Source organism: Ascidiella aspersa, chromosome 5, assembly GCF_963924565.1.
Source record: "Ascidiella aspersa chromosome 5, kaAscAspe10.2, whole genome shotgun sequence".
NCBI lineage: Eukaryota > Metazoa > Chordata > Ascidiacea > Phlebobranchia > Ascidiidae > Ascidiella > Ascidiella aspersa.
Window position 1 is genome coordinate 29,664,687 of NC_139451.1, and position 15,251 is coordinate 29,679,937.

The following is a 15,251-nucleotide window of genomic DNA, read 5'->3' on the forward strand; positions in this document are numbered from 1 at the left end:
ATTACCTGTGTTGCAAAGAGGTCCAGTAAATCCTGGTTGACACGAGCACGAAAAGCTTCCAGGGTTGTTGAAACATTGGGCTCCGTTTAGACAAGGACCCGAATCACATTCGTTTATGTCTGAAAAGCGAATGACGAACGATAATAATTTTTAATATTAATTAAGACTAGAATTAGAATTACTACGAACGTGAAAACTATAAATTGCACTAAAATCTGATCTCGAGTAGAACGAATTGTAGACAAGTGGCAAAGATAACTGCCCTCAGCCTTATCTTTTCATAACTCGCCTTCATAGCTGTAGACCTTCAGCAATAACAAGTAAAATAATCTCTATTCACAATTTGAATTGAAACTAAATTACCAGTAATATGTTGAAATTCGTCAAAAACCTAAAATTAAATAAGAAACACAAAATTTGAAAACTAGATGAAAATAAAGCTAAAGCACCCTAGCTATTAAACAATGGAATTGTTTTCCGAGGAATGCTAGCTCAAACGCAAGAAGATTTATATATTGAGGAAAGGTTAGGCTAAATCTCATTACATTACAGTTTAGTGTGAACATTAAGAGTCCATCCTACAATACCATGTGAGGCTTAACCTTGCGATAAACAGCACTTTACCTGTGCAGTCACCGTTGAACCCCTGTCCTTGATAACCCTGGGAACATGGGCAAGTGTGAGATCCGACATTATTCATACAATCAGTATTCATTCCGCAAAAGTTGGTCGCTCCTTGGTCGGTGCACTCATTAATATCTGCATTAAATCTTGTAGTGATGAAACGACAAATTACATGTTCTTTTTACTGAAGTTGGGTTTTAATTTCCGGACAAGACTTATAGTTTTGACCATCAAGCTAATTTTCGTGAGGCCAAGTTGCAAAACCGATTGGCAATAATAGATACAACAAGCTTTAGCTGTGTTTTTTGACCAAGCTGTCGCGCCGTAATTGCTACAAGCCACAAAAATAGTCCAATAGTTTATCATTTCAAACGTTTGCGGATTGCTTTGTTTAAATCTCTACAGCTCGAACATGAGCATACATAGCAAATTACCTGTGTCGCAAATAGTTCCAGTAAATCCTGGTTGACACGAGCAGGAAAAGCTTCCAGGGTTGTCTGAACATTGGGCTCCATTTTGACAAGGACTTGAATCACATTCGTTTACGTCTGAAAAACGTTTGACGAATGATAATATTTTTTTTATTAATTAAGGCCAGAATTAGATTTACTGCATACGCGAAAACTGCACTAAAATCTGATCTAGAGTAGAATAATTGCAGGGTAAAAGGCAAAAATTACTGCCCTCAGCCTTGTCTTTTCACAACTCGCCTACATAGCTGTAGAATTTTCACAATAACATATGATAAGCCAAAGCCGCAAAAATAGCAGTTTATAGATTTTTAAATATCTATTAAGCAAAGGCGCATTTTAACGGTATAACGTTGATTAACATATCATATTTTTAAATGAAATAGCAACATTGTTTTTTATTTAGAAACTTTTGATTCAAACATTTGGCGATTTACTTCTCTCCTTTGGACTCCAGCCATAAGACCAAAATAAGAACAACATAAACGTTGAAATAAAACACATTTCGGAATAAGACCAAAATAGCATTAATACCTACTAGTCGTAATACGAAACAAATCGGATTAAGACCTAAACCCTTTGGAACAACACCTAAATGGCCAGAATCAGGCCTATACAATATTTTACCTAACCCCAAACCCCACCCACCCCTAAGTACCTCACTAAATCCTCTAATAATTTCAACCCCAACCCATTTTCTAACCCACTCATTACCCACCAATAACCCCAAACAGCCTGAAAAATCCGGTTCTTAAACAGCGGCGCCCTAACGTTGCCGGTCAAACTAGGCCGCCCAAACGTCGACACCAAAAAAGCCGATGCCATAACCATGGCCCCCATCGTCCCATTTCCTCCCTACAGTTTCAGGCGTTATATGTGACTTTTAGGCCTCATTCCGATCAATTTAAAACTTATTCAGACAGGTTTATGTCTGAATATTCTGTCGCGGATATTACGGCGTATTTGGCTTCATTATGTCTTTGGTTTTAATACTATGGTTTTATAGATTTTTCTGATTTAGGTATTATTGTATTTTAGTTATTATTGTGTGTTCCCCCTCCTTTCTGCTTTACACCGCTACTTTGTGATTAATGACTAACTTGCAATCTGTAATTCACAAGTCTTATTTGTGATGACCTTAACGAACTTTATTTAAAATTTCCAGACTTGCAATAGCAAAATAGCTTTTGAAACGGCAACTAAAAGACAGCAACCTTAACTTTACAACGTACAACAACTTGTTTTAAGGTGCACAACAATTGTTTACAATTTGCAGATATGGGCGCGTACAAATCAAACAGCATAAATATATTGCTGTTTAATTCGAATAGTAGCCATTCAAATACAAATATTGCAATTAAAATCGTTAGTTGAACACTACATTCAAATGGTTGCTAAAATTCACAGGATGCTGTTCCATTCACTACTTTGCTGTTTATTTCGCAAATTAGTCTTCCATTCTAAGTACACTATTGCCATTACAGTTGTTGCCTAGACCAGTGCTCCGCAACCGGAGTGCCGCGACATTCCCAGAGGTGTACTACGTTGAGGATACTTTTTAACAATCAATCTAATTAAAGCGAAAAATGGATATCTTATCAATGGCAAGTATTTTAAACTTGGTATGTTACGAATTTGTCAGCAAGTATAACTTACCGCTTTAACATTCAGTATTGTGAATAAATTAACGTGTATCGCGGACGCCTTATTATCCTGTTCACTGACAGACATCAGCACTTAGATCATTTCTTTGTTGTGAGCCCTTTATAGTTTCAGAGTGCGCATTTGCTATTAGTTAGTAATAAAACTAGACGGGGTGCGGTTGTTGTATATTTGTCATAGAGTATATTTGCAGGGCTTGGTGTTTTTTTGTTTTTTTTTTAATTTAAAATTTTTTTTTTAACTTTTTTTCCACACACATACACACATTTCACAAACTTTCTCTTTTATTATGTAGATATTTTATATTTTTCCTTAACTTGTTTCTGCAAGCAAAAACAGATATGGGCCGAAAACCTCTCCACTTAACTTCTGGCTTTGATGCGAAAGGGTTCAAATATGGCGTCGTAGTATTTGGGAAATGATCGAAACATTAGAATTTACGTAGATAATGCGTACAAGCATGTTATTACACTTTGTCCAGCTAACTTGTTTAAAAACCATTATCATTCTCTTAAAATGATTTAACGTCCTTGGTTTGCTATACTTTCGCCAACTTTTACTGGGTAAATTTTTGCCATGGCTTGGTCCGAGCAAGCACAGTTATAACAGACTTTAAATCTGTAGTTTCGAGCAATGTGCAAAACAAGTTTATGTGCCTAATAAACCACCTTTTAAATTGAAAGTTTTGCCAATTGAAATCCAATAAACGCAGTGTTCTTAGATTTATTTTGATTGGAGTAACATGCGCAGCAGGTGCATATAGAGAGGGGAACACTGCAACCAGATTTCGCATTTCAAATATGCTGCTTTGTAAGAGTAGTAGGTTATTTTACTAAGTGAAACCTTTTTCTTAAATGCAAGTCGCGCGCGCCCAGTTTTACCAACGCAGCCACTTAGTCCCTTCGCGAGTTGAACCAACGATGCGATATAAACAAATTCTGTATCGAGTTTTTCTGCCGCTAGGTAGGAGTAGATAGCTACAAAGAGCTAAAACGATGACGTCACAATTTTTTAGGTTTTTGGCCCCCCAGTCAGAGGCCCCTAGGGGTACAGTCATAAACCTCGACATCGCACCTCCATACCACTTTACGCTATGTCTGAAAATTTGAAAGTTCTACCATGTCTACTTTTTCTGCAAAGCTTCGGACAAAAATCGGTCTGAAACATTTTCGGGCAAAAACAAGATATGTCCCGAAAATAAATTTTCGGCCCATATAATAATTATGAGGGATGAGAGACAAAACGTATTGTTTCAATGATAAAACACAGAAGCGCTAAATCGATTTCCCAAGTACTGCTACAATTTGATGGTGATTACTGAAAGGTAAGAATTTGTACTGATTTAACAAAAACGCCCTGGATTTTTGAAAGTCCGGTGCTCATTAATGTTATTATGAATTGGCAGTTTGGGATTAGATAAGTAGTCTTGGCAGCTGTTTAAAAAAAAAACTCAACAAGAAGTACAAAGCGCCAATTTCGGGTTTCATTTTTTGAACGCTATGTATAGTAAAGCCCCCTGTTCTCTTATTACGGTAGTTGTTGCAACGGGGTATAACTTTCAAAACTTTGGTCGGCTTCAGAAATTTTAGAATGTTTCAAAATCGCAAAAACAGAAGATAAAGGAATGCAATACGTTAAATTCGTTTCATTACAAAAATCGTTTCTTTTCCCTTTGCTGCCTAGCAATTTTGCCGAAGTTGTCTATTGTCTAAGAAATAAATTTTGTAGGTGTGCCGCCGAATTGTTTTAGCCCTGTTGGTGTGCCGCAAGTAAAAAAGGTTGCGGAGCACTGAACTCGACGTTTCATTCGAAATGTTGCTGTTTGATTCACACAGCAGCCATTCGTTCACTATGCGTTTCATTTGACACGTCAAAGTCCTAAATACGCTATGCCATTGTCCCAGTTGCTCTTGAATTCAACATGTTGTGAATAACGCAAAGATGTCATTCCACGTTATATGCTGTTTGATCTGTACGCGCGGTATCCGCAATTTTAAAACAATTGTGGCTTTGTCGTGTTAAAATCAACTGTTGCACGTAACGCCAACGGTAGTGTCTTATTAGTTGCCATTTTTAAAGCTATGCTTCTATTACATGTCTGAAAGTTGTAAATCAATTTTGTTTACGTAACCACAAATAAGATATGTAAACTACAAAGTAGACAAATGGATTTCAAAGTAATAATTATAATGATAAAGTATAGCTGTATAAAATAGAAAATGGAGAAGTAAATCGCCAAGTGTTTGAATAATAATTTGCTAAATAAAAAGCAATGTTGCTATTTCATTTCAAAAATTGTTATGTGAATGAAGGGTAAAATACGCCTTTACATAACAAATACTTTTCGTTAAAATCTCTAAATTGTTATTTTGCGGCTTTGGCTTTCCATAATAACAAGTAATTGCGTTTAGACACTCGCCATTGTGGACTTTTGCTGTGTTTTGACAAGTCTGTCGCGCCTCAATTACTAAGGTTTCGCAATGCATCGTTTTGCGGTTTGGTTTACTAGAACCTATTCAGAAAATTACCTGTGTTGCAAAGAGGTCCAGTAAATCCTGGTTGACACGAGCACGAAAAGCTTCCAGGGTTGTTGAAACATTGGGCTCCGTTTAGACAAGGACCCGAATCACATTCGTTTATGTCTGAAAAGCGAACGACGAACGATAATAATTTTTAATATTAATTAAGACTAGAATTAGAAATACTACGAACGTGAAAACTATAAATTGCACTAAAATCTGATCTCGAGTAGAACGAATTATAGACAAGTGGAAAGATAACTGCACTCAGCCTTATCTTTTCATAACTCGCCTACATAGCTGTAGACCTTCAGCAATAACAAGTAAAATAATCTCTATTCACAATTTGAATTAAAACTAAATTACCAGTAATATGTTGAAATTCGTCAAAAACCTAAAATTAAATAAGAAACATAAAATTTGAAAACTAGATGAAAATAAAGCTAAAGCACCCTAGCTATTAAACAATGGAATTGTTTTCCGAGGAATGCTAGCTCAAACGCAAGAAGATTTATATATTGAGGAAAGGTTAGGCTAAATCTCATTACATTACAGTTTAGTGTGAACATTAAGAGTCCATCCTACAATACCATGTGAGGCTTAACCTTGCGATAAACAGCACTTTACCTGTGCAGTCACCGTTGAACCCCTGTCCATGATAACCCTGGGAACATGGGCAAGTGTGAGATCCGACATTATTCATACAATTAGTATTCATTCCGCAAAAGTTGGTCGCTCCTTGGTCGCTGCACTCATTAATATCTGCATTAAATCTTGTAGTGATGAAACGACAAATTACATGTTCTTTTTACTGAAGTTGGGTTTTAATTTCCGGACAAGACTTATAGTTTAGACCGTCAAGCTAATTTTCGTGAGGCCAAGTTGCAAAACCGATTGGCAATAATAGATACAACAAGCTTTAGCTGTGTTTTTTGACCAAGCTGTCGCGCCTTAATTACTAAGATTTAGCAATTACTTTGCTACAAGCCACAAAAATAGTCCAATAGTTTATCATTTCAAACGTTTGCGGATTGCTTTGTTTAAATCTCTACAGCTCGAAAATGAGCATTGAGCATACATAGCAAATTACCTGTGTCGCAAATAGTTCCAGTAAATCCTGGTTGACACGAGCAGGAAAAGCTTCCAGGGTTGTCTGAACATTGGGCTCCATTTTGACAAGGACTTGAATCACATTCGTTTACGTCTGAAAAACGTTTGACGAATGATAATATTTTTTTTATTAATTAAGGCCAGAATTAGATTTACTGCATACGCGAAAACTGCACTCAAATCTGATCTAGAGTAGAATAATCGCAGGGTAAAAGGCAAAAATTACTGCCCTCAGCCTTGTCTTTTCACAACTCGCCTACATAGCTGTAGAATTTTCACAATAACATATGATAAGCCAAAGCCGCAAAAATAGCAGTTTATAGATTTTTAAATATCTATTAAGCAAAGGCGCATTTTAACGGTATAACGTTGATTAACATATCATATTTTTAAATGAAATAGCAACATTGTTTTTTATTTAGAAACTTTTGATTCAAACATTTGGCGATTTACCTCTCTCCTTTGGACTCCAGCCATAAGACCAAAATAAGAACAACATGAACGTTGAAATAAAACACATTTCGGAATAAGACCAAAATAGAATTAATACCTACTAGTCGTAATACGAAACAAATCGGATTAAGACCTAAACCCTTTGGAACAACACCTAAATGGCCAGAATCAGGCCTATACAATATTTTACCTAACCCCAAACCCCACCCACCCCTAAGTGCCTCACTAAATCCTCTAATAATTTCAACCCCAACCCATTTTCTAACCCACTCATTACCCACCAATAACCCCAAACAGCCTGAAAAATCCGCTTCTTAAACAGCGGCGCCCTAACGTTGCCGGTCAAACTAGGCCGCCCAAACGTCGACACCAAAACAGCCGATGCCATACCCATGGCCCCCATCGTCCCATTTCCTCCCTACAGTTTCAGGCGTTATATGTGACTTTTAGGCCTCATTCCGATCAATTTAAAACTTATTCAGACAGGTTTATGTCTGAATATTCTGTCGCGGATATTACGGCGTATTTGGCTTCATTATGTCTTTGGTTTTAATACTATGGTTTTATAGATTTTTCTGGTTTAGGTATTATTGTATTTTAGTTATTATTGTGTGTTCCCCCTCCTTTCTGCTTTACACCGCTACTTTGTGATTAATGACTAACTTGCAATCTGTAATTCACAAGTCTTATTTGTGATGACCTTAACGAACTTTATTTAAAATTTCCAGACTTGCAATAGCAAAATAGCTTTTGAAACGGCAACTAAAAGACAGCAACCTTAACTTTACAACGTACAACAACTTGTTTTAAGGTGCACAACAATTGTTTACAATTTGCAGATATGGGCGCGTACAAATCAAACAGCATAAATATATTGCTGTTTAATTCGAATAGTAGCCATTCAAATACAAATATTGCAATTAAAATCGTTAGTTGAACACTACATTCAAATGGTTGCTAAAATTCACAGGATGCTGTTCCATTCACTACTTTGCTGTTTATTTCGCAAATTAGTCTTCCATTCTAAGTACACTATTGCCATTACAGTTGTTGCCTAGACCAGTGCTCCGCAACCGGAGTGCCGCGACATTCCCAGAGGTGTACTACGTTGAGGATACTTTTTAACAATCAATCTAATTAAAGCGAAAAATGGATATCTTATCAATGGCAAGTATTTTAAACTTGGTATGTTACGAATTTGTCAGTATAACTTACCGCTTTAACATTCAGTATTGTGAATAAATTAACGTGTATCGCGGACGCCTTATTATCCTGTTCACTGACAGACATCAGCACTTAGATCATTTCTTTGTTGTGAGCCCTTTATAGTTTCAGAGTGCGCATTTGCTATTAGTTAGTAATAAAACTAGACGGGGTGCGGTTGTTGTATATTTTGTCAGGGGGTATATTTTCAGGGCTTAGTGTTTATTTTCAATTTTTACTTTATTTTAATTTTTTTTTTTTTAATTTTTTTTTAATATTTGTATTGTGTACTTTATATTATATATTTTGTGTTTCATTTTCCTTACCTTGTTTCTGCAAGCAAAAACAGATATGGGCCGAAAACTTCCCCACTTAACTTATGCCTTTGATGCGAAAGGGGTTCAAATATGGCGTAGATTTTGGGGAATGATCGAAACATATATTTGATAAATATAATTTACGTAGATAATGCGTATGGCCATTTTATTACATTTCGACCAGCTTACGTGTTTGAAAATCAAATATTACCATTCTCTTAAAGACTAAAAATGGTTTAACGCCTATGGTTTGCTATACTTTTGCAAACTTTTACTCGGTAATTTTTTACCCTGGCTTGGTCCAAGCAATCACTGTTAAAACAGGCTTTAAATCTGTAGTTTCAAACAATATGAAAAACACTATTATGTGCTCAATACGCAAACTATTAAATCGAAAGTTTTGCTAGATGTTTAGGCCTGATGTTGGAATGCTGGTTGGGACAAGATGCACAGCAGGTGCTAACAGAGAGGCGTAGACTGCCTTAAAATTTCGCATTTAAATTTGCGGCGGTAAATACACCCTATTGATACTTGATTATTAGGCGAAGCTTATCGCGAAGTTATTGGTCGCCCGAAGAAAAGCTAACGCCGCATTGAAAGCAAGCATTATAAATGAGTCGCCGATATTCTGCTTTGAACACCTCTACTCGCAATGCTTCCCTCCGTTAATTGTTCGGTGGGTGAAACTTTATTCACGGCCTTAACTCGACAATACGATGAAATACGATTTGGAGAATATTTGAAAAAATCGTATTTGGAGAATATTTGCTATTTGCACCTGTATAGTATGTTACTCCAATCCAACATATCAACACACAATTTTAAGTTGCCTAGGGCTGGTGTTGATATGTTGGATTAGAGTTGCCATCAGATTTCGCATTTAAATTTGCAGCGATAAAATAAGTTGTTTCTTAAGAGCATTAAGTAATTTTACTAAAGAGAAGCCTTTTTTTAAAATGCAAGTCGCGCGAGCCCAGTTTTGGACGTGCCACTTCGCACAATGAAAGTCTCACGCGCGGGACAATAAAGCGCAGCAGGCGGTCAGTCGCTTCGTCACTTCACAAGCTGGACAAAGCAAGCGAATATGAACGAATTCTGTATGAAAGTTTTTCTGCTGCCAGATGGCAGTCGTTAGCTACAAAGAGCTAAAACGCAATATTTCAGGTTTTTGCCCCCCAAGCAAAGGCCCCTGGGGCTGCAGCCTCATAACCTTCTACAAAGCACCTACATATCACTCTACGCCATGTCTAAAAATTTGAAGGTTCTACGATGTCTACTTTTCTATAAAGCTTCGGACAAAAATCGGTCTGAAACATACCATAGGAAACCAAAAAAGAACTAGACGGAGGTGCGGTTGTTGTATATTTGTCATAGGGTATATTTGCAGGGCTTGGTGTTTTTTTGTTTTTTTTTTAATTTAAAATTTTTTTTTTAACTTTTTTTCCACACACATACACACATTTCACAAACTTTCTCTTTTATTATGTAGATATTTTATATTTTTCCTTAACTTGTTTCTGCAAGCAAAAACAGATATGGGCCGAAAACCTCTCCACTTAACTTCTGGCTTTGATGCGAAAGGGTTCAAATATGGCGTCGTAGTATTTGGGAAATGATCGAAACATTAGAATTTACGTAGATAATGCGTACAAGCATGTTATTACACTTTGTCCAGCTAACTTGTTTAAAAACCATTATCATTCTCTTAAAATGATTTAACGTCCTTGGTTTGCTATACTTTCGCCAACTTTTACTGGGTAAATTTTTGCCATGGCTTGGTCCGAGCAAGCACAGTTATAACAGACTTTAAATCTGTAGTTTCGAGCAATGTGCAAAACAAGTTTATGTGCCTAATAAACCACCTTTTAAATTGAAAGTTTTGCCAATTGAAATCCAATAAACGCAGTGTTCTTAGATTTATTTTGATTGGAGTAACATGCGCAGCAGGTGCATATAGAGAGGGGAACACTGCAACCAGATTTCGCATTTAAAATATGCTGCTTTGTAAGAGTAGTAGGTTATTTTACTAAGTGAAACCTTTTTCTTAAATGCAAGTCGCGCGCGCCCAGTTTTACCAACGCAGCCACTTAGTCCCTTCGCGAGTTGAACCAACGATGCGATATAAACAAATTCTGTATCGAGTTTTTCTGCCGCTAGGTAGGAGTAGATAACTACAATGAGCTAAAACGATGACGTCACAATTTTTTAGGTTTTTGGCTTCCCAGTCAGAGGCCCCTAGGGGTACAGTCAGAAACCTCGACATCGCACCTCCATACCACTTTACGCTATGTCTGAAAATTTGAAAGTTCTACCATGTCTACTTTTTCTGCAAAGCTTCGGACAAAAATCGGTCTGAAACATTTTCGGGCAAAAACAAGATATGTCCCGAAAATAAATTTTCGGCCCATATAATAATTATGAGGGATGAGAGACAAAACGTATTGTTTCAATGATAAAACACAGAAGCGCTAAATCGATTTCCCAAGTACTGCTACAATTTGATGGTGATTACTGAAAGGTAAGAATTTGTACTGATTTAACAAAAACGCCCTGGATTTTTGAAAGTCCGGTGCTCATTAATGTTATTATGAATTGGCAGTTTGCGATTAGATAAGTAGTCTTGGCAGCTGTTTAAAAAAAAAACTCAACAAGAAGTACAAAGCGCCAATTTCGGGTTTCATTTTTTGAACGCTATGTATAGTAAAGCCCCCTGTTCTCTTATTACGGTAGTTGTTGCAACGGGGTATAACTTTCAAAACTTTGGTCGGCTTCAGAAATTTTAGAATGTTTTAAAATCGCAAAAACAGAAGATAAAGGAATGCAATACGTTAAATTCGTTTCATTACAAAAATCGTTTCTTTTCCCTTTGCTGCCTAGCATTTTTGCCGAAGTTGTCTATTGTCTAAGAAATAAATTTTGTAGGTGTGCCGCCGAATTGTTTTAGCCCTGTTGGTGTGCCGCAAGTAAAAAAGGTTGCGGAGCACTGAACTCGACGTTTCATTCGAAATGTTGCTGTTTGATTCACACAGCAGCCATTCGTTCACTATGCGTTTCATTTGACACGTCAAAGTCCTAAATACGCTATGCCATTGTCCCAGTTGCTCTTGAATTCAACATGTTGTGAATAACGCAAAGATGTCATTCCACGTTATATGCTGTTTGATCTGTACGCGCGGTATCCGCAATTTTAAAACAATTGTGGCTTTGTCGTGTTAAAATCAACTGTTGCACTTAACGCCAACGGTAGTGTCTTATTAGTTGCCATTTTTAAAGCTATGCTTCTATTACATGTCTGAAAGTTGTAAATCAATTTTGTTTACGTAACCACAAATAAGATATGTAAACTACAAAGTAGACAAATGGATTTCAAAGTAATAATTATAATGATAAAGTATAGCTGTATAAAATAGAAAATGGAGAAGTAAATCGCCAAGTGTTTGAATAATAATTTGCTAAATAAAAAGCAATGTTGCTATTTCATTTCAAAAATTGTTATGTGAATGAAGGGTAAAATACGCCTTTACATAACAAATACTTTTCGTTAAAATCTCTAAATTGTTATTTTGCGGCTTTGGCTTTCCATAATAACAAGTAATTGCGTTTAGACACTCGCCATTGTGGACTTTTGCTGTGTTTTGACAAGTCTGTCGCGCCTCAATTACTAAGGTTTCGCAATGCATCGTTTTGCGGTTTGGTTTACTAGAACCTATTCAGAAAATTACCTGTGTTGCAAAGAGGTCCAGTAAATCCTGGTTGACACGAGCACGAAAAGCTTCCAGGGTTGTTGAAACATTGGGCTCCGTTTAGACAAGGACCCGAATCACATTCGTTTATGTCTGAAAAGCGAATGACGAACGATAATAATTTTTAATATTAATTAAGACTAGAATTAGAATTACTACGAACGTGAAAACTATAAATTGCACTAATATCTGATCTCGAGTAGAACGAATTATAGACAAGTGGAAAGATAACTGCACTCAGCCTTATCTTTTCATAACTCGCCTACATAGCTGTAGACCTTCAGCAATAACAAGTAAAATAATCTCTATTCACAATTTGAATTAAAACTAAATTACCAGTAATATGTTAAAATTCGTCAAAAACCTAAAATTAAATAAGAAACATAAAATTTGAAAACTAGATGAAAATAAAGCTAAAGCACCCTAGCTATTAAACAATGGAATTGTTTTCCGAGGAATGCTAGCTCAAACGCAAGAAGATTTATATATTGAGGAAAGGTTAGGCTAAATCTCATTACATTACAGTTTAGTGTGAACATTAAGAGTCCATCCTACAATACCATGTGAGGCTTAACCTTGCGATAAACAGCACTTTACCTGTGCAGTCACCGTTGAACCCCTGTCCTTGATAACCCTGGGAACATGGGCAAGTGTGAGATCCGACATTATTCATACAATTAGTATTCATTCCGCAAAAGTTGGTCGCTCCTTGGTCGCTGCACTCATTAATATCTGCATTAAATCTTGTAGTGATGAAACGACAAATTACATGTTCTTTTTACTGAAGTTGGGTTTTAATTTCCGGACAAGACTTATAGTTTAGACCGTCAAGCTAATTTTCGTGAGGCCAAGTTGCAAAACCGATTGGCAATAATAGATACAACAAGCTTTAGCTGTGTTTTTTGACCAAGCTGTCGCGCCTTAATTACTAAGATTTAGCAATTACTTTGCTACAAGCCACAAAAATAGTCCAATAGTTTATCATTTCAAACGTTTGCGGATTGCTTTGTTTAAATCTCTACAGCTCGAACATGAGCATTGAGCATACATAGCAAATTACCTGTGTCGCAAATAGTTCCAGTAAATCCTGGTTGACACGAGCAGGAAAAGCTTCCAGGGCTGTCTGAACATTGGGCTCCATTTTGACAAGGACTTGAATCACATTCGTTTACGTCTGAAAAACGTTTGACGAATGATAATATTTTTTTTATTAATTAAGGCCAGAATTAGATTTACTGCATACGCGAAAACTGCACTAAAAACTGATCTAGAGTAGAATAATCGCAGGGTAAAAGGCAAAAATTACTGCCCTCAGCCTTGTCTTTTCACAACTCGCCCACATAGTTGTAGAATTTTCACAATAACATATGATAAGCCAAAGCCGCAAAAATAGCAGTTTATAGATTTTTAAATATCTATTAAGCAAAGGCGCATTTTAACGGTATAACGTTGATTAACATATCATATTTTTAAATGAAATAGCAACATTGTTTTTTATTTAGAAACTTTTGATTCAACCATTTGGCGATTTACTTCTCTCCTTTGGACTCCAGCCATAAGACCAAAATAAGAACAACATAAACGTTGAAATAAAACACATTTCGGAATAAGACCAAAATAGCATTAATACCTACTAGTCGTAATAAGAAACAAATCGGATTAAGACCTAAACCCTTTGGAACAACACCTAAATGGCCAGAATCAGGCCTATACAATATTTTACCTAACCCCAAACCCCACCCACCCCTAAGTGCCTCACTAAATCCTCTAATAATTTCAACCCCAACGCATTTTCTAACCCACTCATTACCCACCAATAACCCCAAACAGCATGAAAAATCCGGTTCTTACACAGCGGCGCCCTAACGTTGCCGGTCAAACTAGGCCGCCCAAACGTCGACACCAAAACAGCCGATGCCATAACCATGGCCCCCATCGTCCCATTTCCTCCCTACAGTTTCAGGCGTTATATGTGACTTTTAGGCCTCTTTCTGCTTTACACCGCTACTTTGTGATTAATGACTAACTTGCAATTTGTAATTCACAAGTCTTATTTGTGATGACCTTAACGAACTTTATTTAAAATTTCCAGACTTGCAATAGCAAAATAGCTTTTGAAACGGCAACTAAAAGACAGCAACCTTAACTTTACAACGTACAACAACTTGTTTTAAGGTGCACAACAATTGTTTACAATTTGCAGATATGGGCGCGTACAAATCAAACAGCATAAATATATTGCTGTTTAATTCGAATAGTAGCCATTCAAATACAAATATTGCAATTAAAATCGTTAGTTGAACACTACATTCAAATGGTTGCTAAAATTCACAGGATGCTGTTCCATTCACTACTTTGCTGTTTATTTCGCAAATTAGTCTTCCATTCTAAGTACACTATTGCCATTACAGTTGTTGCCTAGACCAGTGCTCCGCAACCGGAGTGCCGCGACATTCCCAGAGGTGTACTACGTTGAGGATACTTTTTAACAATCAATCTAATTAAAGCGAAAAATGGATATCTTATCAATGGCAAGTATTTTGAACTTGGTATGTTACGAATTTGTCAGCAAGTATAACTTACCGCTTTAACATTCAGTATTGTGAATAAATTAACGTGTATCGCGGACGCCTTATTATCCTGTTCACTGACAGACATCAGCACTTAGATCATTTCTTTGTTGTGAGCCCTTTATAGTTTCAGAGTGCGCATTTGCTATTAGTTAGTAATAAAACTAGACGGGGTGCGGTTGTTGTATATTTTCAGGGCTTAGTGTTTATTTTCAATTTTTAATTTATTTTAATTTTTTTTTTTTTTTAATTTTTTTTTTAATATTTGTATTGTGTACTTTATATTATATATTTTGTGTTTCATTTTCCTTACCTTGTTTCTGCAAGCAAAAACAGATATGGGCCGAAAACTTCCCCACTTAACTTATGCCTTTGATGCGAAAGGGGTTGAAATATGGCGTAGATTTTGGGGAATGATCGAAACATATATTTGATAAATAGAATTTACGTAGATAATGCGTATGGCCATTTTATTACATTTTGACCAGCTTACGTGTTTGAAAATCAAATATTACCATTCTCTTAAAGACTAAAAATGGTTTAACGCCTATGGTTTGCTATACTTTTGCAAACTTTTACT

At 36.4% G+C, this 15,251-nt stretch overlaps 1 protein-coding gene across 1 annotated transcript; it reads right to left on the minus strand.

Annotated features, from left to right (window-relative positions):
• Positions 1 to 383: 383 nt before the first annotated feature.
• Positions 384 to 5,971, minus strand: LOC146146279 (uncharacterized). Its single transcript, XM_083390702.1, has 6 exons — positions 5,903 to 5,971; positions 5,642 to 5,669; positions 5,285 to 5,398; positions 1,059 to 1,172; positions 625 to 759; positions 384 to 391 (listed from the first exon to the last, which is right to left on the minus strand). Exons 1-6 carry the CDS (start codon positions 5,969 to 5,971, stop codon positions 384 to 386), a joined length of 468 nt encoding a protein of 155 aa, XP_083246828.1.
• Positions 5,972 to 15,251: the final 9,280 nt, after the last annotated feature.

What these genes read in the sequence shown, in the direction of transcription:
- LOC146146279 (XM_083390702.1), bottom strand. Translation starts at nt 5,971, where the DNA reads ATGTCGGATCTCACACTTGCCCATGTTCCCAGGGTTATCATGGACAGG. An exon ending in GTTCAACGGTGACTGCACAG is followed by an intron (nt 5,670 to 5,902) that starts GTAAAGTGCTGT and finishes ATTTAATTTTAG; the next exon opens with GTTTTTGACGAATTTCAACA. An exon ending in TGGACCTCTTTGCAACACAG is followed by an intron (nt 1,173 to 5,284) that starts GTAATTTTCTGA and finishes AACGTTTTTCAG; the next exon opens with ACGTAAACGAATGTGATTCA.